This window comes from Sinocyclocheilus anshuiensis, unplaced genomic scaffold, assembly GCF_001515605.1.
Source record: "Sinocyclocheilus anshuiensis isolate Anshui unplaced genomic scaffold, SAMN03320099.WGS_v1.1 scaffold181, whole genome shotgun sequence".
Classification (NCBI taxonomy): domain Eukaryota; kingdom Metazoa; phylum Chordata; class Actinopteri; order Cypriniformes; family Cyprinidae; genus Sinocyclocheilus; species Sinocyclocheilus anshuiensis.
The window spans coordinates 1,578,680-1,602,804 of NW_015540898.1; the positions used below are offsets into that span (position 1 = coordinate 1,578,680).

The window sequence follows — 24,125 nt, forward strand, 5'->3', positions numbered from 1 at the left end:
ATGTCAGCACTGTCTGATGTCCCATTACAAAATAAAAGCCCTCCAAAAACTCATATTCTGCCTGTTCTCTGTGATTTTGGATAACTCCCTGTTTCCACAGACCGATTTAAATTCAGATCAACAGTCCAGCACCCCAGGGTTTCACTCAGTCAATGTCAGGAATGTCTGATGTTGCATTACATAATAAAAATAAAAAAATCCAAAATCTAGTATATGACCAGTCTTGTCTTTTATTTTGGATAGCTCTCAAAAAGGAAACTGCTGGTTTCCACAGACCAGTTTCACTTAAAAATGATAGTAGGCCTACACCTTCTCACAGTGTCACTTCACCACTTCAGGACTGCCTGATGTTACATTCCAAAATACGAGCCCTGCGAATGTTGGCCAATGAAAAATAAAGGATTCTTCTGTGATCTCAGCAGAGCCCCACCGCTGACCTCCTCTGAGGTCAGGACACAACTGGTGGTACTGGCAAGAGACTAGAGGCCTGTTTGGAGTGGATGTCAGTGGAGGACAGGCTTCAGTGAGCTGAATAAAGTGTATTTCTGCCCTTACTCCAGTAGGTGGCGACAAGTGCCTTTTTGTGTCCTTTGAGTGAGTAATTGAATCATTCACCCAACTGATTCAATAAAATAAAATAAAAAAGCTGTTCACAACTGAAACAAGTCTTATAAACCAGATGGAAATTTTCCCGATTGGATGTGATGGTTATTGTGCAGTACATGAAAAAACAAACAAACAAAAAAACAATGTATTGTACACCTTAAGAAACAACAACAACAATAATTCTGAATTGAATAGCCGATGTCTTTCGATTGTTTGTTTCTGTACATTTTTACTGAAATAGTTTTCTGCTTATTAATCGGGTGCTCCTGACTGAGATGTTTACTTATAAAGTAGTACATTTTTGACTTTTGTTTCTTTTCTTGATGATTCCAAGCTTTCCAGTGTTGGTCCTATGATGAGAATCAGGGATTTTCTCTAATATGCAAAAAATTCGTCAAACAGTCCAACCTTCTGTATATGCCATACACTATTCCATCTGAAAGGTCATAAAGGTCGTCATAAAGGGGCCTTAAAAATTTATTTGAATCTGGTTTTTGTCACATTTAAGCCAGCAGCGAAGTGTAAAAATTATTAAAAAAATGATATTATTTTAATATTTATGTTTTTTTTAAAGAGCCAAAATGCATAAAATACATTGCCCTTCATGATGTATGTAAGGTATGAATGTAATGCATTAATTCTGAAGCGCCGAATGAAGTTTTGAGACATTTGCTTAAACTTGAGCAGCTAAGGCTCATTTTTCTGCCTCCATCAGCAGCGGCGTGATCATCAGTGAAGATGAGTTTCTCTGGCAGCCACACACAGTGAAACAAAGATGACAGAAATGCCCTTTACCATTCAGTTTCCTCTCAACTACAAAGGTTCACCACTGCAGGCTTTTCAGCTCGGTGAGTGTTGTTTCCATCTGGTGTCGGCACCAGCACACTGCACCCTTGCTGGTGAGATTTGTCTTGTGCTCAGTAAGTTATAAAAACTTTCAACAATATTAATTGACATTATATCAACATATAGTGTTATATTATCTAAACATACGGTTTTAGTTCCCAGCATGCTTTGCATAGAGCTGGATCAAAGGAGTAAATGGTGAAATGGTTAGAGTTAAGTTTTTGATTCCCGGCTCTGTTAGGTAGGCTATAGAGTTATGCATGTTTACTGAACTCATTCTCCAAATGCTCGTGTCAGTCCTGAACACTGAAGCGAGTATGTGTATATAATGCATCTGTCAAATAAGTGTCTGGTTCATTGCTGTGAAATATAAGAATCTCAGTATCTACACCAGTACAACACAAACCATCTCTCTGACGCACACAGACCTCGATCCACGTATATTAACACATAAAACATGACAGACCTTGATTTTTTAATACCTTTATTTGATTTAAATCAGGAACAAAGGTTTGATCAAAAAATTTAAGACATAAATATCATCATTGTAATTCACATTTCAATAAGTTACAAAGTTTTACAATTGTTTTAATGTAGTTCTCTAAAAAACACTGAAAACCAAGAGACTCCAAACCAAGTTTTCCAAATATAATAAATAGATAAATAAAAAGATAAAATATTAAAACGTGCCCAGAAATTCCTGAGTCCCCTTACACCACATTTATAATGAAAAAGTAGAAATTTTAAGATGTTTTTCTTACAATAATACCGCAATAATAATACTGTAACTATCGTCTTTTGCTTTAATGCAACTATTCTTATTTTCTTTTTTTACATAGTTTATTTTAAGCTTAATTATTTAAATCTGATTATGGTCATTTACTTTGGCTGGTCTTCTCCTTTTTTATTTATTATTTTTATTTATTTATTTATTTTGTATGAAAAACAATACTGTTTTATACAGTTGTAGAGCTATGAAGGTCCAGCAAGTTTTTTGTGTGTGTTAATACGATTGACATCTTTCCGTAACTCTGTGTGTGTGTGTGTGTGTGTGTGTGTGTGTGTGTTTGAATGCGATTTATGTACATGATCTTATATTTGTCCTTTGCATATACACACACATGTGAGCATGCAAGATAACAAACATCTCATGTTAGCAATTCAGCTGTGCAGCTCACGTCTGGAGTCCGTCTGCTGCGTGAATGCCCAATAATCTCCATCCTGTGACAGACAGAAAGAGAGAGATTGATTGCATTACACTGATGTTCATGTTGCTAGATTCTCTGCTTTGGATCACAGGCAAACAGCAGACAGTGATTCAGCTTTCAGGTTAATGTCTGCTTCATCAGGTTGCTCCGTGTAAATGAAAACATCATCATATCATCACCAACACATCTCGCTCATGCCGACGACCTACCGGTGTACTGACACTCTTTCCAGTCATGTGATTCCTGTGATGGTTCTTATAATGAATCAAAAAGATTCAAATCCTTTTTGGTTTGAATCAACATAATGAATCATTCACCGAACGAACTAAGAGCTCACTGAATCTGTCAGAGCGAATTACTGAACATCGTTTGTTATTGTGAAAACCCTATATGAGCGTCAAATGACGTCTGTGAAAATGTTTTAAATATCAGACATGCTGTTTTTGGAAAGCATTACAGAAATATTTATGCTAAAAAAAAAAAAAATCCCTGAATTTGCAAAACTGAATGCAAGAATTGCAAGTTGTAGTTTTACATTGAAATGTGTAATTTTGTCACCAAAATGTAAGTGCAAAAATAATTGCATTGGTTAAATCATTGTAGTGTTGGGCTGGTCATGATGCTCAAACCACCAGATCAATGTTTCACAGAGACACAGGATTTAACTCACAAAGTCTCTCATTATTAATCTGGGATATGAGAACGTGTTTGTTTTAGCATTGATAAAATTACACACTTCGGCACTGAGGAGGTCCAAAACCTTAGGAAATCTACTCACGACCTGTCAAACACCTCTGCATGTATGCCATATCAGCTGTGCTTTGATACACGCAAACACATTCACGCTGCTGCCCATGCAGGTCGCAGTGAAGCTCAAGACTGCTGCATGTGTGCTCTGGAGATCATGTAGTGCTTTCATATTGCAATGTTGATTACATGTGCACATGTGTTTACACTGTATGTGTGCATTTAGATCTATTTATGAGTGTTTCTCATTGCAGCCAACATGCATCACTCTCTGCACTGTACTTACTGTAACATCACCATCAGATGCTCAGGCAGATCCACAATGAAGAAGGTACTTCAGAAATTAATAAGTCACCCTCATGATTGTCTAAACCTGTATGACTTATTAATCAAGTTTGAATATGAGACTTAAATTTCAGTGTGCTCCTCGCACAATGGCTTCAGGAGCCTTAAAAATAGCACATAAGTCACGTGTTTTACTTGTGTAGTATTTTTGTTCCATTTGCATTTATAGGAAAGAGCACCATGAACATTCCTCTAAATATCTTCTTTTGTGTTCCACAGAAGACAGTCAGTCATATGGGTTTGGAACAATTATGAAGGTGAGTGTTTGATGACTGAATCTTTATTTTGAGCTGAACTAACGCTTTCGTCACTGCTGCTTTTACCTGCTCGTATGTATTATGATAAACACTCTGAATCATTCACCTCCCCCCCCCCACTTAAAAGGCGCATTCATAATTATAAGCACACTATTTAAAGTAGAACACTTCAGAAACAAACTGCAGTCTAGTTCAGGAATGTTTAGCTCATTTCCAATTGAACTGAAAAATGATCATTCAAATCTCACAATAATTCATCAGTGAAATCAAAGCCACAAATGCACCAAACAATCCATCGTAGCCACGGCAACATGCCATGCATCCCACCTCATGGCCGTTTGCAGTAAAAGAAACAATGTTGCTAGAGCAACCCAAACACAGGCAGTCGCCAACGGCAACCAAACAGCCCAATCAACTTACTACAACTTCAGCGGTAGTGGATTATCTGTTGCTAGGTAACCATAGCCACGGGGTCTCCGTCATTTATGATTGGCCGTTTGGAGCTTGTCATGTGGTTTGTGATTTTCATCGAGAAAATACAAAGAGCAGCATCAAAAACAAAGAACTGGATCATATCGTTTTAGTATTACGCTTATTGATCACATTTAAAGGTGGAGTGTGTAATTTCTGACAGTGCCACTTTAGACAAATCTAAATCAAGTTTTTAATCATATTTCATAGTATTGTTTTATTTTTACCTGATTTTTTCAAAGTTGTATTGGAGTGCATTTTACAAGAAAATACCGTTTCAGTCTGTCGACTTTGACGTTTAATTCATTGTGTTACTTGCTATTTCTTTGTAATTTACTAGCAATTGCTTAATGAGAACTGCATCATTTTTTCAGTCTTCTGGATTATTTTCTCATCCATTTTTGTGTATGCACTGCCTCCATTGCCTCCTATTCTCCATTATAAGTGCGTTTAGCATCCTTATTCAGACAAATCCCTGCGGAACTTTCTCTTTTGTCTCTCATCTTCTCAGTTTCTTCTTTCTTCCTACCGTTTGCATTATAAATCTCTCTCTTTCCTAATGTTTTGTCCTCTCTTACCTGTCTGGGTCTCAGTAGGGTCTGTTGGCATCTTTCGGCCTTTTCAGCTGCACTTTGAGTCTCTTCATGCCGATCTGAAATCCGTTCATGGCCTGGATGGCTGTCTGAGCACTCGCTGGGTTATCAAAGCTCACAAAGCCTGAGAGACAGAAAAGACAAAGAGTCTATATATATATATATATATATATATATATATATAACTATAAAAAGTGTCTCAATGATACCGAAATAACACCAGTGCATTGCTATGTGATAGTTGGGAATCGTGGGAGGTTTCTAGGTAGTTGCTCCCTACCTAGTTAGTATTTTCAGGAACACATACAGTGCTCGTTCTTACCGAAGCACTTGCTTTGATTGGTGGCCCGATCGACAAAGACTTTTGCAGAAATGACATTACCGAACGTCAGAAACATCTGGAGCATTTCTGAGTCAGTGAACTCCTGAGGCAAATGGTAAATGAAGATGTTACACCCCTCAGGACCTGCGGCACACACACACACACACACACACACATTAGACTCAACGTCAGCTTTATAGACAGACATCATCATAATGAGAAACTCATATGCAATGATTTATGAACATGTGTATTCATAAACCATACACTTGTGAAAAAGTACACTTAATTGTACTTCAAATCCTAAAAGTATATTTAAAAAAACTGTATTTCAATTAGTATAATATTAATGAAATAAAAGGTCACTTGAGTACTTGAAGAGAGACACTTTCATGTTTCTTAACACACTTAGCACAACTTTTAAAAAGTACGCTTTGTGATGTTTAAATCATGTTTTAATATCTATCGTGAAGTACACTTATTTTGATTTTATTATTGTTATTTAATATTACATTTAACGTTCTTTTTTTTTTAAATGCACTAAAATTATATAAAGTTGTCAAAAACACTGTAAAGTTCAGCTAACTGCATTTAAATTAATATGAAACTAATACATTTTCATTTAATTGCAGTTAAGATGCAGTTAAGTGTCTAAAACATTGCATTCAGTTCACACTTTAGTTCCCTATTAAGCACTCTTTTTATTTCCTTTTGACAAGGGTACAGACGAACTTAGGAAGTACGCAAAATGTCCTTTTTAACAGGAAATGACATCACCTTCTCTCTGTAGCTGTGGTTGTTGCTGGGCAACCAGGGTGGGTTGCTGTAGAAACGGTTGGCTGACCAATCCGTATGCAGTCGGGTAGGCTGCTGTGAAACAGAGAGTTTGAAACATGCTGATACAACAAGACAACGTTTGATTTGACACAAAGTATCATCCGTGAGAAACGCAGAAGCCCAGTCACCTGTATAGTGCTGCATGCCTGCGTACGCCTGCTGGAGCGGATCTAACGCAGGACTCTGAGCTGAGAGACCATGAAGAGACAGCGTTTTACAGTTTCTGAATAAATGGGAGTGGCTTTTGTGCATGCTAAACCCACTGCCATGGTGTTAGAGGATTATGAGTGATTGATATTCAGTAGCTAGTGTGTTCCGGGCAGCTGTGGATTTAACTCACCTTGATATGGATAAACGCCATTAGAGTAGATTTCTGATGCTGGCTGTCCATTGTTGGTTGCCGGTACGGGACTATAGCCACCGTTCAGTCCAATCAGTGGAGCCAGAGCCGAGATGGGCGTGGCTGCGATAGTGGGTGGAGTGTTTGCACCTGTAGCCAATCACAGAGCGACGAGTAAAAGAATAACAAACATGGAGCTGTTTGCATAAAGATCCCCTTGTGAAAAAGAAGTGTGCTTAACTGTACTGAATGTGCACTTGTAGTGCACTTCAAATCTTAAAAGTATATATTTTTAAAAACTACTTGCAGATAATACAATAATGATGAAATAAAAGGTCACTTGTGTTAAAGTGAGACACGTTCATGACTATGCCTCTTAACACACTGAAGTCACATTTAAGTCTCAGAAAACATTAAATTCAGTTTGCACTTGAGTATATTCTTTTAAAGCACATTCTGTAATAAGTACTCTTTTTAAAAGTATGCCAAAGTGAGCTTTTTTCACAAGGGTAAACCTTTAGCACACAAGAAGACTTTCTTATTCACTTTTTAAATATTCTAAATATTGTAAAGTAACCATATTACGATGCCATTCGGACCTCTTTCCTGAAGCCCGAGTAGTTCTGCTGTAATGCTGCTGGTGTGGTGAAGGTGGCATTCACCTGAAGAGTGTGTGATGGGTGCGGATATGATGCCGTTAGCACTGAGTGCTGCCATCTGCTGCATCTGCAGCGCCGCTACTGTAGATACAGGTGACAGGTACGACGACTGCGCAGCCAGCGCCTGCTGCTGAAGCACCTGAGACAGACAGAGAGCAAAGAGTTAACGCTACACAGCTTCAACATGTGCTTGAGTCTTCATCCCTTCAGTTACAAGATAAATCCAACGACTATCATTAATAATGGAGAGAACAACAAGATACGACAATATAGTGAAGAATGAAGAATTCTTCTAAGTGAAGAAGTGTGCAGGGATTAAAGCGTCTGTAGTATAAGGCGTGTGAAATATAACAATAATAATATAATGGATACATTTTATGGCCTGGGTGTTGAATTGTATTGCAGTTTTTAGTTTATTTACTTTGTCCACAAAAATGTCCAAAACTGTATATAAATACAGGGGAACAAACCGTCTAAATATGTATTGTGTGAAAATGATTTATGACACAGGTGTCATATAAGATGAAAAAAAAAAACTAACTTAATATAAAAATAATAGTTATGTAAATATAAACTTAAAAACTTAATGTTTATATATTATATATGTTTATATAATGTTCACCAAGGCTGCATCTATTTGATGCAAGTAAAACAGTAATATTATTACTGTTTAAAATAACTGTTTTCTGTGTGAATATATATTAAACTGTAATTTATTTCTGTGATCAAAGCTGTATTTTCAGCATCATTACTCCAGTCTTCAGTGTCACATGATCTTCAGAAATCATTCTAATATGCTGATTTGCTGCTCAAGAAACATTTCTGATTATTATCAATGTTGAAAACAGTTGTGCTGCACAATATTTCTGTGGAAACCGTGATACATTTTATTTTTCAGGATTCACAGATGAATAGAAAGTTCAGAAGAACAGCATTTATTTGAAATTGAAATCTTTCGCAACATTATAGATGTCTTTCCTGTCACTCTTGATCAGTTTAATGAGCCCTTGTTGAATAAAAGTGTAACTCTGTAAATAAATGCAAAACTCAATCTACAACTATTTAACTAGTAAAGGAAAAGAATTATTAAAAACCATAAAAACATAAAATATGCTTTTCTTTCTATACTGATAACAGGAAAAAAATCGAATAAGCTAATGTACGTGTTATTTATCACTGCTGTGTGTGTATGTGTGTGTGTGCTGTACTCACTGCTTGTGTGTGTGTGTGTGCTGTACTCACTGCTTGTGTGTGTGTGTGTTGTACTCACTGCTTGTGTGAAGTTTAAAAACGTCTTAATAATGGATTTGTTTCTTACAAACACGCAACTTTTGGCTCCACAATATGTTAATTGACGGACTGGAGTGGTGTGGATTACTTGTGGATTATTCTTTTTTTGGGTGAACTATTCCTATATTTGTAATGGAAGACAAAATAAAAATACTGAAGGCAGAAAACTTTTTGCAACTTCTTAAAAAATTATTTAAGATCTTATCATTTTTTAACTGCTTACTATAGTCGTTTTGTTTTTAAGTCAGACAGATTGTGATGTATTATGTATCATGCTGGAGCCTCTTTGTGTGTGTGTGTGTGTGTGTGTGTGTGTGTGGTGTACTCACTGCTTGTGTGTAGGCATTATATGCATTAAAGTTGAGTGTTACTGGACTGTAGATGCTGAGCTGCGAGGCCACCTGCTGCATGCGTCGCAGCCCACGCTCCTTCTCTGTGTCCGCAAACTTCACCACCAGACTGGAGGAGGCACCCTGACGACACAGAGACAGAGATTACAGCTGAGGGGAGAGGAGGAGAGACTGAGAGGACAGAGGAGGACTCACTCACAGGCAGAGTTCGGCTTCCATGCAGACTGTTAATGGCAGACTGGGCCTCTGAATGACTCTGGAACTTCACAAACGCACAACCTGTGAAAACAAGACAAACATCACATTGTGTGCGGCAGACTGTGTTTGCGTTTAATACAGTCTCCCCGAATGAAAATGTCCTCACCCTTAGATGATCCAACATATTTCTTCATCAGATTTAGAGAAATGAATCACTGCATCACTTGCTCACCAATGGATGCTCTGCAGTGAATGGGTGCCGTCAGAATGAGAGTCCAAACAGCTGATAAAAACATCACAATAATCCACAAGTTATCCACACCACTCCAGTCCATCAGTTAACATCTGGAGAAGACAAAAGCTGTGTGTTTGTAAGAAACGAATCCATCATTAAGATGTTTTTAACTTCAAACAGTCGATTCTGGCCAAAATATCCATAATCCATAATAACGCTTCCTCCAGTGAAAAAGTCCATCTCCTGTTGTCTCTCACATCAAAATCCAGCCACATATTTGTTTAGAGCTGTTTTGGCTTGTAAACAGTGCTTGATCTTTGCAGATTTCTTTCCTGATTCAGACCAGACCACTTTTTCACTGGAGGAAGCGTCATTATGGATAGAGGACTTGTATTTTAGCATCGGAAGCAAGAGTTTGAAGTTTGAAGAGTGTTGTGGATTACTTGTGGATTATTGTGATGTTTTTATCAGCTGTTTGGACTCTCATTCTGACGGCACCCATTCACTGCAGAGCATCCATTGCTGAGACACTGATGCAATGCTACATTTCTACAAACCTGATGAAGAAACAAACTCATCTACGTCTCGGATGGCCTGAAGGGGAGTACATTTTCATTTTTGGTTGAACTATTCCTTTAACAGACCTTTGCTGGTGCCGTCAGGTCCTCTCAGTACCGTACACTCATCAATGCTCCCAAACAGCTCAAACATCTTCCTCACGTCCTCATCAGACTGTTGCTTGCCCAACATCCCCACAAACAGCTTTCTGTCCTCTAAAAAGAGTGGAAAAGGGAGAAATGGTCATGATCTGTTATTCAGCATCATTTATCTGGTTTTGTGAAGTGTGTCAGTAATAAGTTAACAGTGCTGCAGTACCTCAGTCTCAGACTTTTGGACTTTTTTTAAGTCTAGTTAATTTTCGTTTAAAGGGGTCATATGATGTTGCTAAAAAGAACATTATTTTCAAATGTCTTGCCATACAGCTCTCTGTTCAGCTCTTTGTTGAGGTAGGAGCTCTCGCTCTCACGTGTCAAACTGCACGTCATCGCAGAGGAAAAAGCGGAAGTGAGGACACCTTTTTTATGAGGAAAAAACAACTCTATACAGCACATGGAACTTTCAATTGTTGCTGCTGAGTGCTTTTGCAGTGAGTTGAACTAAACATATGGTCAGGGTGTTACGTTACAGGGCGAGTCAGATCATCGAGTTCAACAATGCAGGTAATGTTAAAAGAAAACCAATATTTGAAATAACTTTTTACGCAGCGGAAACACTGTGAAAGCTCAACATGAGCCTGATGTTGTATGAACACTATTGCTTGAGCGAACGGTGTGAAACAGGCTCAGATGTCTGTATCTTCACAAGCCTCGTTCTGCCAGATTACAAAATAGGCTTGGTGCTAGAAGACTTATTTTCTGTGGAGTCGCTCTCCTGAACAGGATGAGTAATAACCACCAACTGACAAAATTCTGTCATTAAATTTGCATTACAAACAGGAGACTGTAATAAATCTGCAGTTAATCTTAATGACCAGACCACAAGTGTGATATGAATCATTGTATTTTAGTGTATTTGAAGCTGGCGTAACAATATTTGCTGTGTGTTTCAGTGCATCACGATGAAGGCTACTCTGAATTTGATTTTGGCTTCAACATTTATGGGTGTCTTTTATGAAGGTATGCCACTGTTTGTTTTGTCTTCCCGTTTTTTAGGTTTATTTGTCGTGTCTTTTTACAGTATAATTAGCATTAATAACTGTCGTTCAGTACTAAGGCACTATATATTTCATATGTATTTGGTTGAGTAATCCTTTTCTTGCAATTCAAATGCATGCATATGTATAGCTGTATATCTGTTTACTATACAGTATGTTTACCTTGTTGTTTGTAATAAATTCCCAGTAACACTTTACTTTACAGTGTTATACATGTACTTACTATAGTAATAGCAGTAAATTGTGCAAAATTACAAACAACTAACCCTACATCAAACTAAGTCCTAACCTTAAACGGATAGTTCACCCAAAAATGAAAATTATATTAGTTATATTAAAAAATGTCCTGGCTCTTCTAAGCTTTATAATGGCAGTGAATGGGGGAGGAACGAGGAAACGAGAAAAAACGCTTTGGTGGAAACGGGGCCTTAGCGGAAGCTAGAGATTATGGTTACGGGGATTACGGTTTATAAAGTTTTAAATATGGATATTTTTCTTACACAAACGCATCTCTTCGCTTCAGGAGGCCTTTATTCACCCCCCGGAGCCGTGTGAGGCACTTTTTATGATGGATTTATACACTTTATTTTGCTTCAAAATCTCAACACCCATTCACTGCCATTATAAAGCTTGGAAGAGCCAGGACATTTTTTAATAAAAGTAAATATGAGTTATATGAGAATTTAATATGAGTAAATCATGGGCTAATTTTCTTTTGTGGTTGAACTATCACTTTAAAGGGGTCATATGATGCTTTTTTAAAGATCATTATTTGGTGTAACAGAATATGTTGACATGCTTTAATGTTAAAAAAACACATTATTTTTCAAATACTGTACATTATTGTAGGTCCTCTATGCCCCGCCTCTCTCAAACGCTTCGTTTTCTACAAAGTCCCTCCTTCCGACAAGCGCAGTCTGCTCTGATTGGCCAGCTGACCCAGTGCATTGTGATTGGCCGAACACCGCAAGCACTCGTCGGAAATGTAACGCCCCTTACCATAATCGCGAGCTTCATCTTTCAAAATAAATGTAAAGACAGTAAATAATGTCATTAGTTTTACCATCAGTTCAAGCCCGAAAGGGGAACAGACACAGTAATGATGCAGTACACAAGCCGCGGTTAAGACAGCTGACTCTACTGTGATGTGACGCTGTCTCTCTCTCTTTCTCTCTCTCGCTCTCTCACACACACACGCACACACGATGCGCAGAACTCCGCGTTTGACCAGTCAATAGCAAATACTTAAACTAATAACAAAACAGTAGCTGATTCAGAAGCGCCAGATTGTCATAGCAAAGTCAGAATTACCTCCTCTAAAGAGAAAGGAAAACTTGAAATCACATCATATGACCCCTTTAAAACTATAGTAAGTACACTCTTAAAAATAAAGGATCCAAAATGACGTTTATCGCAGTGATGCTGTAAAATACCTGTTTTTGATTCCTCAAAGAACATTTCAGTGAACGGTTCTTAAAAGAACCATTTCATTCTTAATGTGATATAATCTAAATAACCTTTTTCCACTATAAAGAACATGTTGTGCGAAGGAAAGGTTCCGTAGAAACATCAATGCCAATACAGTACAATATAATATTACTCATTACTTATTTTTGTAATTACACTGTAACAATGACACCTTAAAATACAGTGTAACCAAATTTCCTTCATGGATCATGAACATGTCTGTCTCTTCTATGGGTTTTGTTTCAGCAACTTTCTGCCAGAATATTCCGTCTGGTTTTACATTAATAAACCGACCGTACACATTCCCCGGTAACGCCAGCGGCTGTGAACACACTGAATGGAGAAAGAGACCCCCCACAGACGCCACTATCGCCACATACAGAAACCATAAGTGCATGACCGAAAAAGGCTTTGAGGAAGAATTCACATGTAAAGACCACCATCTGCTTCTCAAATCAGCAAAATACACTGACCAGGGGCCCTATGAGTTCATCTGTAATGGGGTTAAAACTTCAGTTCAGCTGGATGTTTTATGTAAGTCTTTACTGTATCTGATTTTTTTGGTGGAAACAATGAAACATTAATTAATTTATTAATTTATTTTGAATAGAAAGTTTAAAAAACAGCTTTTATTTGAAACAGAAATCTTTTGTCTTTAGCAAAGCTTTGATCAATTTAATGCATCCTTGCTGAGTAAAAATATTACTTCAGTTTTCATAAGGATAATATATAAAATATAAAGCTAAAAACGCTGTTTTCATCATTGATAATAATCAGAAATGTTTCTTGAGCAGCAAATCAGCATCTTAGAATGATTTCTGAAGATCATGTGACACTGAAGACTGGAGTAATGATGCTGAAAATTCAGCTTTGATCACAGAAATAAATTACAGTTTAACAGATATTCACATAGAAAACAGTCATTTTAAATTGTAATACTATTTCACAATATTACAGTTTTTACTGTATTTTTCATCAAATAAATGCAGCCTTGGTGAGCATAGGAGACCTTTCATAGTGCATGATCATTGATTTGATTCGAATAATTTTCCCTATAGATGCTCTAAATGTGAGTGTAGAAGAGACGGACAGCATCACCTTGAACTGCTATGCGCACAATACCAAGGATGTGACGTGGCTGCATAACAATAAAAGAGTTTTGCACTACAAGCTGGACGGATCCGTGAATCCTGGCAAAGGGTACGAGGGAAGAGCATCGCTGGAGAAGAACGGCTTCAAAACCGGTGATTTCTCTTTGACCATCCCTAATGTTAGCAAGGCGGATGCTGGAATATACCGCTGTTTTGTGGATGATGAAACTGCTAAAGGAAACCCACACGCCTATCTGCTGCATGTGAACGGTAAGACTGGGAAAATCGAGTACATTGTAGGGTTAAATATTGCATGTCGTTTTACTTTGCCAGCTTTGGCATAATAACAATCTGGTGCATTTTGCGCAAGCAGTTCACAGTCTCTAAGTCCAGTTCTGTTGTTTGATTCACACAGAGAAACGCTCCAGTCCAGGAGACCAAACACACCCCAACTGCAATGAAGCAACTCTGGTTATTTATAAGACATCCACCATAGTTTTGGGGCTCATCTTGGGGCTCATCGTTGTCAGTGCGATATACTGGATCACCATAAAACTACACAATCGTCAATCCACACCTGTTACAGCCACGCTACAGAAGAGTGAGGAGAACACCACTGAAAATAAGTGTCTGCTGATGTCTGATATCTGCACAACTTCATCCGCCAATGAACGTCAGCCTGTTCAGGAGAGCGACGCCACAGAAAATAAGCATTCCAACACCAAGCCTATTTTTTAATCTGGCATAACGAGGCTTGTGAAGAAGATACAGACATCTAGGATCACAGTGCAAGCGGGAGAAGCCTCATGTTACGTTCGTCACGATCGCAGATGACAACATCCCGGATCAACACTGTTCATGTACCGCAGGGTACGATTAAATTAATTTACATTTAACCAGTTGAATATGAAGAGACAGTGAGACCTTCGTTTATGTGTTTTTGCCCTACACTGTACAAGACGCGAGAACAGTCCGCTATTTAGGTTTGTATGGACTCACTAACTTTAACGTTAGCTAGTTTTAGCCAGAGATACCTTGCTGAAACGCAAGATGACATTAACGTTCTGCTTGAGCAGATGAAAATGGTAACTTAATGAGAGTATGACAACCAGAAAACGAACGTTTTTGTCTTCATTGGGATTGGGGGTGAATGCTTTGGGACATTTTGCTCCGTTTTGTTTGGGTTTAGGAAATAGAATAAAATAAATCCCATTGCCTATCCTCTCAGGATACCTGGAATCACTGTTACAAGTACCCCAGGCACATCGTTTTTCCATTTTTGAAGCATTAACCCCATAAAACCGATGCGAGCTTCGGATCTTCCCATGTTTCTCTATGGCGCTGAAACCTACAGGTGTCCGAGTTCCGCTCCCCGTGCAACTGATACTCGACTGCCATTGGCTCATCTGCGTTCGAGGGGAGGGGCTTACCGATAGGTCAATTGGCGACGGTTTCCGTGTGTGTGTGAGGGACGTGTAATTTCATAGAAAACGCATGGAAATTGTTTTGTTATATTTGTGGTTGCAAGGACTTTAAAATAAATTATTTGGTGAAGTGAACTGAAACTGTAATGACAGACCTAGAACTACTTCATAGCTGTGTGCTTACTGGAAAATAATAATTGCACTCCTTAGAAAGTTTGTCAAAGAATCAGAATCAAGCAATAAACAGCCCCTTGATATAATAGGTTTATAGTGTATTTCCATCCCCTAATATGAAATGCAATGAAATGAATATGCTACATAGTTGATGCTTACATCTTTTAGTCTTTTATTTTGGCTTTATAGTTCATTGTGCTTCCTTTTCATTTTAGAGAGAGAAAAAAAACGGAAGGGAAACCTTCAGACCAAAAATATCTATTTCTCTTTCACATTTGAAAACTCACAGCAATAGCCTTTTTCATGTTAACTTATTGAATGCTTTGTTCCTTTAAAAGCTGACTTAAGTCTTAGTCTTACCAAAGTCTTACAAAAACCTCATTGTGATTTGTGAAGCTCCGTTTTAGCACTTTTTTCACTCAGAACACTTTTACTGTGACCTTTGTAGTTCCATGTATTTTCTGTTTTTTACTATATGCATTTCTTTCTGTTTAATGTGTACACAGCTTATATTAGTTCTGTCTATATTAGTTAAGTGTGTTACTTGTAGTAGTTACTTGTAATAGTTGAAATGTCTCATTAAAATATTTTTTCAGTAGTGCCTTAATTTAGTTCCATTTAATTTTTTTTTCTAATGCTGACAGAACAAGGATGTATTAGCCTGCCTGATTGTAGCAGATGAAACAGTGGATTTCCAGGGTGGGTGGAGTCTTTGAGGATCTTAACAGCCCTAGCTTTACATCTCCTGGTGTGGATGTCTTGCAGAGAGGGGAGATCAGTTCTGGAGATACACTCAGCTGAGCACAGGGCTTTACGATCCTGGGCTGAGCTGTTTCCATACATCGATGAAAAGTCAATATACTTTCTATAGCCCCGATAGAGAAAGATTTCAGGGGAAACCTTGAATTTTCTCAGGAGTCTCAGGTGGTACAGTCGTTGTCTGGCTTTTTTAACTTGAGCTTGAATGTGATTAGTCCAGGTCAGGTCCTCGGAGATGTGTACCCCAAGGTATTTGAAGCCGCTCGCTCTCTCCACTGGAGTCCCGTTAATGATGTCAGTCTTTCTACCTCATCAAGGTAGGCAGCCTCATTGTTGTTGGAGATGAGGCCCATCACCACTGTATCATCCGCAAACTTGATCATAGAAGTGGAGGTGTGAGAGGGAGTATAGCAGCGGGCTCAAAACACATCCTTGTGGGGCTCCTGTACTCAGGGTGATGATGTTAGAGGTGGTCTGACCCACCCTCACCACCTGAGGTCTGCATGATAGAAAATCAAGAACCCAGTCACAGAGTGGGGCATTCAGTCCGAGGTTTCGGAGCTTGGAGACCAGATTGTGGGGGACTATAGTGTTGAAGGCTGAGCTATAATCTATAAACAGCAGCCTCACATAATTCCCTTTATTGCTGTCGGTGTGGGTGAGAGTGGTGTGCAGAAGATGGGAGACAGCATCTTCAGTAGACCTATTAGGGCGATACTGGGCGAACTGGAGTGGGTCAATGTTGTTAGGGATAGAGGAGCAGATGGTGTTCTTGATAAGCCTCTCAAAGACCTTCATAATTAGTGATGTGAGTGCCACAGGTCGATAGTCATTTAGGCAAGATGGATTGTTGTTTTTTGGCACAGGAACAATGATAGATTTTTTTTAGCATTTTTTATCAGTTATTTTAAATTGTAATAATATTTTGCAATTTTACTGTTTTTTACTATATTTTTGATCAATTGAATGCAGCCCTAGTGAGCAGAAGATCTCACAGAGTCAAAATCTTTAAAATAACCCAAATAAAGATGCGAATAACAGATGATTTACCTCCTCTCCCCTCACTGTCTGCAGGCTTCACTTGAATGGGCCGATTCATCTGAAAAAACAAAAATGAATAAAATGAATACAAATAATTTAAATTACAAAATATACAGACTCTATTCATGCAACGTGCAAGAACGTACCTCATGTTTTTACATAACCTTGATGACTGCTACACCAGTTTTTTTTCCATGCCAGTTTATTATTTTGGTATCACTATTTCATATAAAACAGCACATAGCAATCTGTGGTCACTCACTTTGCATTAATGCTTAATGTGAGCCCGGCTTGCCGACAGCCCGGCGTGTGACGACATGAAGCGGAGACTCGAATGCTACAGCCCTTACCTGGTTCCATGAATGGGCAGGAGGTTCACGGAAGGAGGTTCAATGCACGGTTCACCACTATCCTCCTCTTGAGACCCAGAGACTGAGGAAACCGCTCTTTTGTAGAAGTTTTGGGTACCGCTGGCTGCTGGGCCAGCGGCGAAACAAAAACAAAACGAAACAAAAGATTCTCCACCCGGCCCTCCTCCGGGGGAGGGAGTGGTGTGGTCATCATCTCCCCACGAGCAGTCTCCTCCATCTCCGGGTCGCCCATCTCAGGGCCTCTTGCACTTGCGCTTGCCGCCAGGTTTGCCTGCGACCGGCTCCACGACGCTGCCTGGTGGAAGGCTGCTGCGGCTGCGTGGGAGTGGGGGCGGACGCAGGGGGTGCCCATGGCGACGAGCAGGCTGAGGGGCTGCGGCCGGGTGGAAGCAGCAGGTTTCCTCCGGCGCATGATTTGTTCAATCGCCTCAGTCTGCTTCTGTGCTGCCGAGAACTGCTGGGCAAAACTCTCGACAGCGTCGCCGAAGAGGCCAGTCTGTGACACGGGAGCATTCAGGAACTGTACCTTCTCATGCTCCTTCATGTCGGCCAGACACAGCCAGAGATGGTGCTCCTGGACCACTAGCGTGGACATCGCACAACCCAGAGACGGTGCGGTCACCTTCGTCGCTCGAAGTGCGAGGTCTGTCGCAGCACATAGTTAATGTAGAACCGCCAGGTCGTGACCACCCTCGTGCAGGTCTTTCAGGGCTTTGGCCTGGTGGACCCGCAGTAATGCCATGGCATGGAGGGCAGAAGCCGCCTCACCACAAGCTCTGTAAGCACTGCCAGTTAGACCTGACGAATACTTACAGCCCGCGAGGGGAGACACGGGTCACCCTGCAGAGTGGTAGCGGCTGCTGGACACAGTTGCATGGCCATAGACCGCTCCACTGAGGGGATGCCCGTGTACCCCAAAGTGGCCCCACCATCGAGGGTGGCGAGGGTGGAGGAGCCACAAGATTTTTTTTGGGCAGTAAAAGGTGCCTTCCACGAACTCGTGAGCTCCTCATGCACTTCCGGGAAGAACGGCACTGGAGGGGGGCGCTGAGAACCAGCGCGAATCCCACCGAGAAACCATTCGTCCAGCCTCGAAGGATCGGGATGCAGTGGAGGATTCCACAGGAGCCCGACATTCTCGGTGGCCCGGGAAAGCATACCCGTCATCTCTGGGTCTGTCTCGGACAACGCTACCACACCCGAAGGGGGCAACGCAGCCGGGTCGTCATCCCCGGAGAGAGAGAGCTCGCCCTCCGATGCAGCGATCAACATCTGGACGTCAGATGGGGCACCGAGGGATACGGGTGGTGCACTCTGTCCTGCAGAGGGCCCAGCCTGCTCCGTCGGCAACTCCACCGGCTGCAGAGTGCTTGAGGGGTGAGGAACTACCTCTGGGGAAGCCCTCACCGTGATCCTCAAATCACCTCTGACTCCTCCGGACGCAGCGCCGCCCCGGGTGCCGGGACGAACACTGGATCGCGACAGTGGCAGAGGGACTCCACCATGTTTGACATAGCGGAGTCTTTTATGCAACTCCGAGATGGTCATGTCCCCACAAACAGAACATGCACCATCCACCATCCAATGCTTCCTCAGCGTGCTTAATGCCCAGACACGTGAGGCGGCGATCGTGACCTTTCCTGAGGTGCCAGGAAACGACCACATCCAGAAACGCACGGGTGATAAGACATCTTTAAAAAGACGCGATCACCCGTGTTGCTCTTTTAGAGAAATGCTCTTTTGTGGGGAATGCTCTCACGCAGGGGAGCTGGCCACCACACACTCCTGGTGTGGCTGCCTGCACAAAGATGATGCTCTTTTAGAGATTGCTCTCTTAGTGCTGAAGCACGCAGGGGAGCTGGCCACCGCACACTCCTGGTGTGGCTGTCTGCACAAAGATGATATTTTTTCTTTTTTTTTTCCCGTGAGAACGCGACCACCGCTGCTGTGCCGTAACGCCCGCACTCGTTCCTGCAATCACTCGAAGGAGGGAAGAGCAGTAGTGCTGCACCACCACTCGGCTCCAAAGCGAAAAGATGAATTAATGCGGTGCACTTGCTGCCTCTTATACCCGCCCTGCGGGGTGTGGCAGCCAGATGCGAAATCCGCATGCCAATGTCCATTGGCTCGTTTAGTTACACTCGAAGTGGATTGGTCTCTCTGGCGAGATCCGAATTCGTCGGTCATCACCGACGTGACGTCGAGAGTGACCAACGGAAAGGGAACATTTAGGTCTCCACAAGTTTTCATGCTTGGAGTTGCCAGATGTCAAAGTTTAAATCCCCCAATCTGAGCTTCTCTCTTAAAAGGACACATTTTCTGCCCTGTGTTTTACTTGACTGTTGCAACCTGGCACATCAATTCAAAACAACACTGAGCTTTCTGTCTCTTTCTACACACACCCAACAAGAGCACTAAATACAGCTCACATGTTGTTATTGTTTTATAGGAAAGCAGAATCCTTGCGCAAGCAATTTGCGCAAGAAAAGTAATCACAAACCAGTGAGGTCTTTCGGATAAAAAAATGCTCATGCACACTTCTTTTTTCCCCCTCTCTTGCACCATTTGCAGAGACTGGCATTCACTTACTCGTGAGAACTTTAAACTGGTTGCTGGTTCATCTAAAGGTGTTAAACGCAAAAATTAATAAATTTTAAATTTTACAACAAATTCATTTTAATTTGGGTTTTAAAATTCTAGTCTTCCCAGACAAAACTTATACATTAATTAGCAAAATACTGCATATTTTTTTATGTTATTTTAAATTTTTATTTAATCTGTTAACTTGTTATTGCTGTTACACACGTAACTGCTAAAGAAATTAACATACTATGGGATACACATAGTTTAACTCCACTTACAATGTTCGAAATGTGTTTTTGAGAGGAGAACAAAGGTAAAACATGAAATAAAGTAAAAAGTTGTGGCAGTCAGGCCACACTACCCACTAAAGTGTGTAAACACACACACAAGTGTGGGGAGGGGTGTGCTAACCGCAGATCATCGAAGCATGTTAGCTATACCACCCTGAGTGCACCGAGCAAACCTACTTCTCTAACCTCCACACTAGGGCTGCACGATAAATCGCATGCGATATTTAATGCGCATCTAATGCCGAGTTCACACTGCACGATATTAGCCAGATTTTTCACTCGCCGACAGGTTTTGTGAAATCGCCGACAAATGCGGAGGCAAATCGGTGCTCGTTCATGCGAGTGACAATCATGCAGTGTGAATTATCAAAGACGCGATCTGAGGGAATCGCCGACACGTCACCAACGCTCTGTGTAGTTAATGCTGCTCAATGTGAAAGCACGCAGGTGATGGAGATTTACCGCTGATTACAGAACCGGCTTTCTGACAAGATGCGCATTAAATATCGCATGCGATTTATCGTGCAGCCCTACTCCACACCAAATTTAAAACCTCGGTTACACCAGAAAAGCACTCCCTTGTTTTCTAGGATGAAAAAAAACATCTTTCTGAAAAAAAGGAGCGAGTTGCACAGATTCAACGTCCGCACATGCTGATTATCTAAACATTGGCAAACATGTGAGTTTAATGATCTGCATTGAGATATTCGTCTCAAACCTCTGGGCCACAATACAAAATCTTTTTTTTGTGTTCTTGTCAGTGCTCTGTACTAATCTGGATTACGTAATCAGATTCCCAAAATTAAGTATTTGTAATTTGATTATATTACATTTTAAAATACTCATAATCAGATTAGTTACAGTTACTGTAAATTATTCATAATGTATTTATTTGCCCTAATTCTTTTCTACTCAAAAATAATTGAAAAGTAGTCTGAATACATTACTTAATATCTGTAATCCAACAGACAGTTGTTTAATAGAAGGACATGAATATAATTTGGAATTAATATTGGGAATGTTACTGTTTTAGCTTTTGAGAGAAGCTTTTGAGTTTTATCAGTTTTCATAATGTAGAGACTGTGTTTAAAATTCTGATAATATAATAAATATTATTATTATTATTATTGAAATCGCTTTGTTCCCCTGCACTATGGCTTGTATTGGTAATTCATGTATTCACGTATTCATGTATGCTAATTCATGCTTTTTACTTCCAAAATACATAATTTTTAAGCCTGAATATACATATTCATATATATTGCCCTGATAAACATAAATACAAAAATACAATTCTTGCAATATGGCCTACTACATATGGCAAGGTAACTTAGAGTTAACCGGTTTCAATAGTATCCACATGCTTTTCTGAAATTACAAACATTTTTAACTGTATAGGAGTGAAAGCAAGAGAGAGAGAGAGAAAGACGCTCTAGTTTCCTGGAGAGTCACGAAGCTCATTTGTAAAATGTCACGAGCGCAGCGATGTGCTTAGTCATGGAGAGAGATAGAGATACTGAGAATACAGGAGGACTGAGAAACTGTGAAGGACAAATTCCAGATAGACAACACAGTGAAGACATGAATGAGAAATGAGGGAGAGAGAAAAACTCACAATGAGAAACACGAGGGAAGCCGAGGGCCTCTGGACCATGATTGAGAAATACTGATCTACAACTTCAACATACAAGACATTTTTAGTTGCACCGCTTGCACCATCATTACATTTACTAGGAACATTTCTGGAACATTTACTATTTGTTATTTCTATAACACAGTGACACTCCACATTGCCATGGTAATACAGCCAACAGCCTCCGTTGTCATGGCGGCATGCTGACCACGTCATCGTCATTCTGACCGTAGGTAAACAAGGATGCTTGTTGCCAGGGGCAACAGTTCAAATCAGTCATTAAATAAAGGATAAGGAAGAGAGGGACAGGAGAGAGAAGAACCAATAGAAGAGGAAGAGAATGATGAGAGCAGGAAAGAAAAGAGCAGAAACATTAAATATTTTGAAACATTAAATATCTGTCCATGCCTTTCTGGCATTTCTGTGGTTGCTAAGGTATTTGGGTGTTTTCTAGGGTGTTGCTAGATGGTTGCTAAGGTATTTTAGGTGGTTGCTATAGGTTGTTGATAACTCAATATGTGTCTGTGGTTTTCTTTTTTCTTTTAATGGCCCAACAGGTGGAAATATCGCATCTGATCCAGGGTTATTATTTATAACTATAACTAAAACTAAAAAAAAAAAACATTACTTGATATATAAACATTAAGTGAAATAAAATTAAATGTAAAAACTCAAACTAAATAAACTATAAACTAAAACTTAAACCAAGTAAGCCTATGGGCGAGACTTCCGGTTCATTAGCCGCTATAGGGAAATAATGAGAAGAACAACAACGTGCAGTAAACGTGCACTACAAAGCAGTGTGTTCATAATTAAGATAATACATTAAAGTAATATGGTAAGACACGCCAATTTGCAATATCAAGCAGCAAAACGAGCTGTTTTGTACAGCTAAAATAGCTGGACACAGATGAGACCGGAAGCCAGACCCATAAAATGTACAAATGCCACTCTTATGGCAAAAATAAGGTGGATAGACAACAACAAGGTGGAAAAAATCAACAACTAATGATAAAAACACACAGCGAAATGACTAAAACCTAACTAAAATGAAAATATAAAAATAAAATCTAATTTATTAACAAAAACTATAATAGTATATCAGTGATGCTAAAATAATAATGACCTGATCACTTAATGAAGTGAAGCTGCTCTGACCTTTAATACTTCAGTGCCAGAGGATTGATCACATGACTAACACTACACTGTAAAAAATGACCGTGAATTTAACGGTAAAAGACTGTAAAAATGCTACAGTAAAAACCTGTTAAATGGTTAACGGTAAATTCCCCTACTATATACGGTGAAAAATGGTATTGGACATTACATGTAATTTTACGGTAGTATACCGTTTTTGGAAGTGAAAAAGACCGTATAATTTACAGTGAATAACCGTAAATTGACATTCCCAGAATTCCCCGCGTTACATTTCAAATTTGATGCTTTTTTGTTGAAATAACTATCTTTCTTAGTTTTTTCTTATCAGTTTTGTATGTTAGGGTTGTGTGTTACACCTAATGTTGTTAAATGAATGTTTATTGCATTATTTCAGTTTCATGTGTGTTACCGTGATGGTGTTTAGTGTTTGTGTGAATGACACTATGCACCTTCTATATATGTTATTGTTTAAAAGCTGCTTGTGATGGGCTTTGGTTCATCATGTGACTTTCTCATCACCTCCTGCATTTGGTGGTTATCAGTGTATTACAAAGCTACAAAACAGATTTCAGTACTTCAATAGGTTGGTATATTAACATTATATCAGTTAATGAAATTACAGTATTTAACTGTAAATTTAAGTTAAAACCTAAAACGTCGCTACCATATTTTTTACGGTAAAATTCCGGCAACCACAGCTGCCGTTTTTTTTCCGTAGATTTTACTGAATTTATTTTACAGTGTAGTATGAGCACTAGTAATAGTGATGGTTGATTTTTCCCTTGCCTAAGATGTATTGGTGGAGGGGGTACAGTAATTCTTCACTTTATGTCCTTGAGCAATCAATCAATCAATCAATCAATATGATTAAGCAATAAGCAACCAAAACACACACTCTTCTAGGCTAAATATTAAATTATTATTTAATAAAGCATATCTACACATCCACTCAGCCGAATCCTCAGGCATCTCATCATAACCCTGCTAGATGAGGGTTTCATTTAAACACATCTGTAGGGTTTATATTAAGTCTCTCTAACACATAAATAGATTTTCATGCACTCACTCACTCACTCACACACACACACACACAGACACAGACACACACACACACAC

At 39.6% G+C, this 24,125-nt stretch overlaps 2 protein-coding genes across 6 annotated transcripts in view; one reads left to right on the plus strand and one right to left on the minus strand.

Moving 5' to 3' along the window:
* Positions 1–2,503: 2,503 nt before the first annotated feature.
* The window catches only part of LOC107688997 (CUGBP Elav-like family member 3), a 42,450-nt gene continuing 20,828 nt past the window's right edge, over positions 2,504–24,125 (minus strand). For 2 of the 4 annotated variants that reach the window (XM_016486864.1, XM_016486863.1), the window contains exons 4-14: positions 16,984–17,032; positions 9,949–10,077; positions 9,071–9,150; positions 8,851–8,994; positions 7,172–7,370; positions 6,573–6,722; positions 6,361–6,420; positions 6,173–6,265; positions 5,396–5,539; positions 5,059–5,197; positions 2,504–2,673 (exon numbers count right to left, since the gene is read on the minus strand). In XM_016486864.1, coding sequence (XP_016342350.1) covers positions 5,070–5,197; positions 5,396–5,539; positions 6,173–6,265; positions 6,361–6,420; positions 6,573–6,722; positions 7,172–7,370; positions 8,851–8,994; positions 9,071–9,150; positions 9,949–10,077; positions 16,984–17,032 — 1,176 coding nt within the window. In that variant the 3' untranslated portion in view covers positions 2,504–2,673; positions 5,059–5,069. The remainder of the gene's footprint in view (positions 2,674–5,058; positions 5,198–5,395; positions 5,540–6,172; positions 6,266–6,360; positions 6,421–6,572; positions 6,723–7,171; positions 7,371–8,850; positions 8,995–9,070; positions 9,151–9,948; positions 10,078–16,983; positions 17,033–24,125) is intronic. The other 2 variants (XM_016486866.1, XM_016486865.1) reach the window with 2 other exon arrangements.
* On the plus strand, positions 10,340–14,461 carry LOC107688999 (uncharacterized). Of its 2 annotated transcripts, XM_016486867.1 has the most exons (6): positions 10,340–10,406; positions 10,438–10,451; positions 10,914–10,980; positions 12,732–13,019; positions 13,544–13,846; positions 13,992–14,461. In XM_016486867.1, coding segments are annotated over exons 1-6 (996 nt in total). In that variant the 5' UTR covers positions 10,340–10,405; the 3' UTR covers positions 14,315–14,461. The 2 variants fall into 2 exon arrangements, with proteins under 2 accessions (XP_016342353.1, XP_016342354.1); XM_016486868.1 differs by having other exon boundaries at positions 10,370–10,524.

Coding starts and splice junctions, on each gene's coding strand:
- LOC107688999 (XM_016486867.1), top strand. Junction 10,981..12,731: donor TATGGGTGTCTTTTATGAAG/GTATGCCACTGT, acceptor GTTTTGTTTCAG/CAACTTTCTGCCAGAATATT. Junction 13,847..13,991: donor CTATCTGCTGCATGTGAACG/GTAAGACTGGGA, acceptor TGATTCACACAG/AGAAACGCTCCAGTCCAGGA.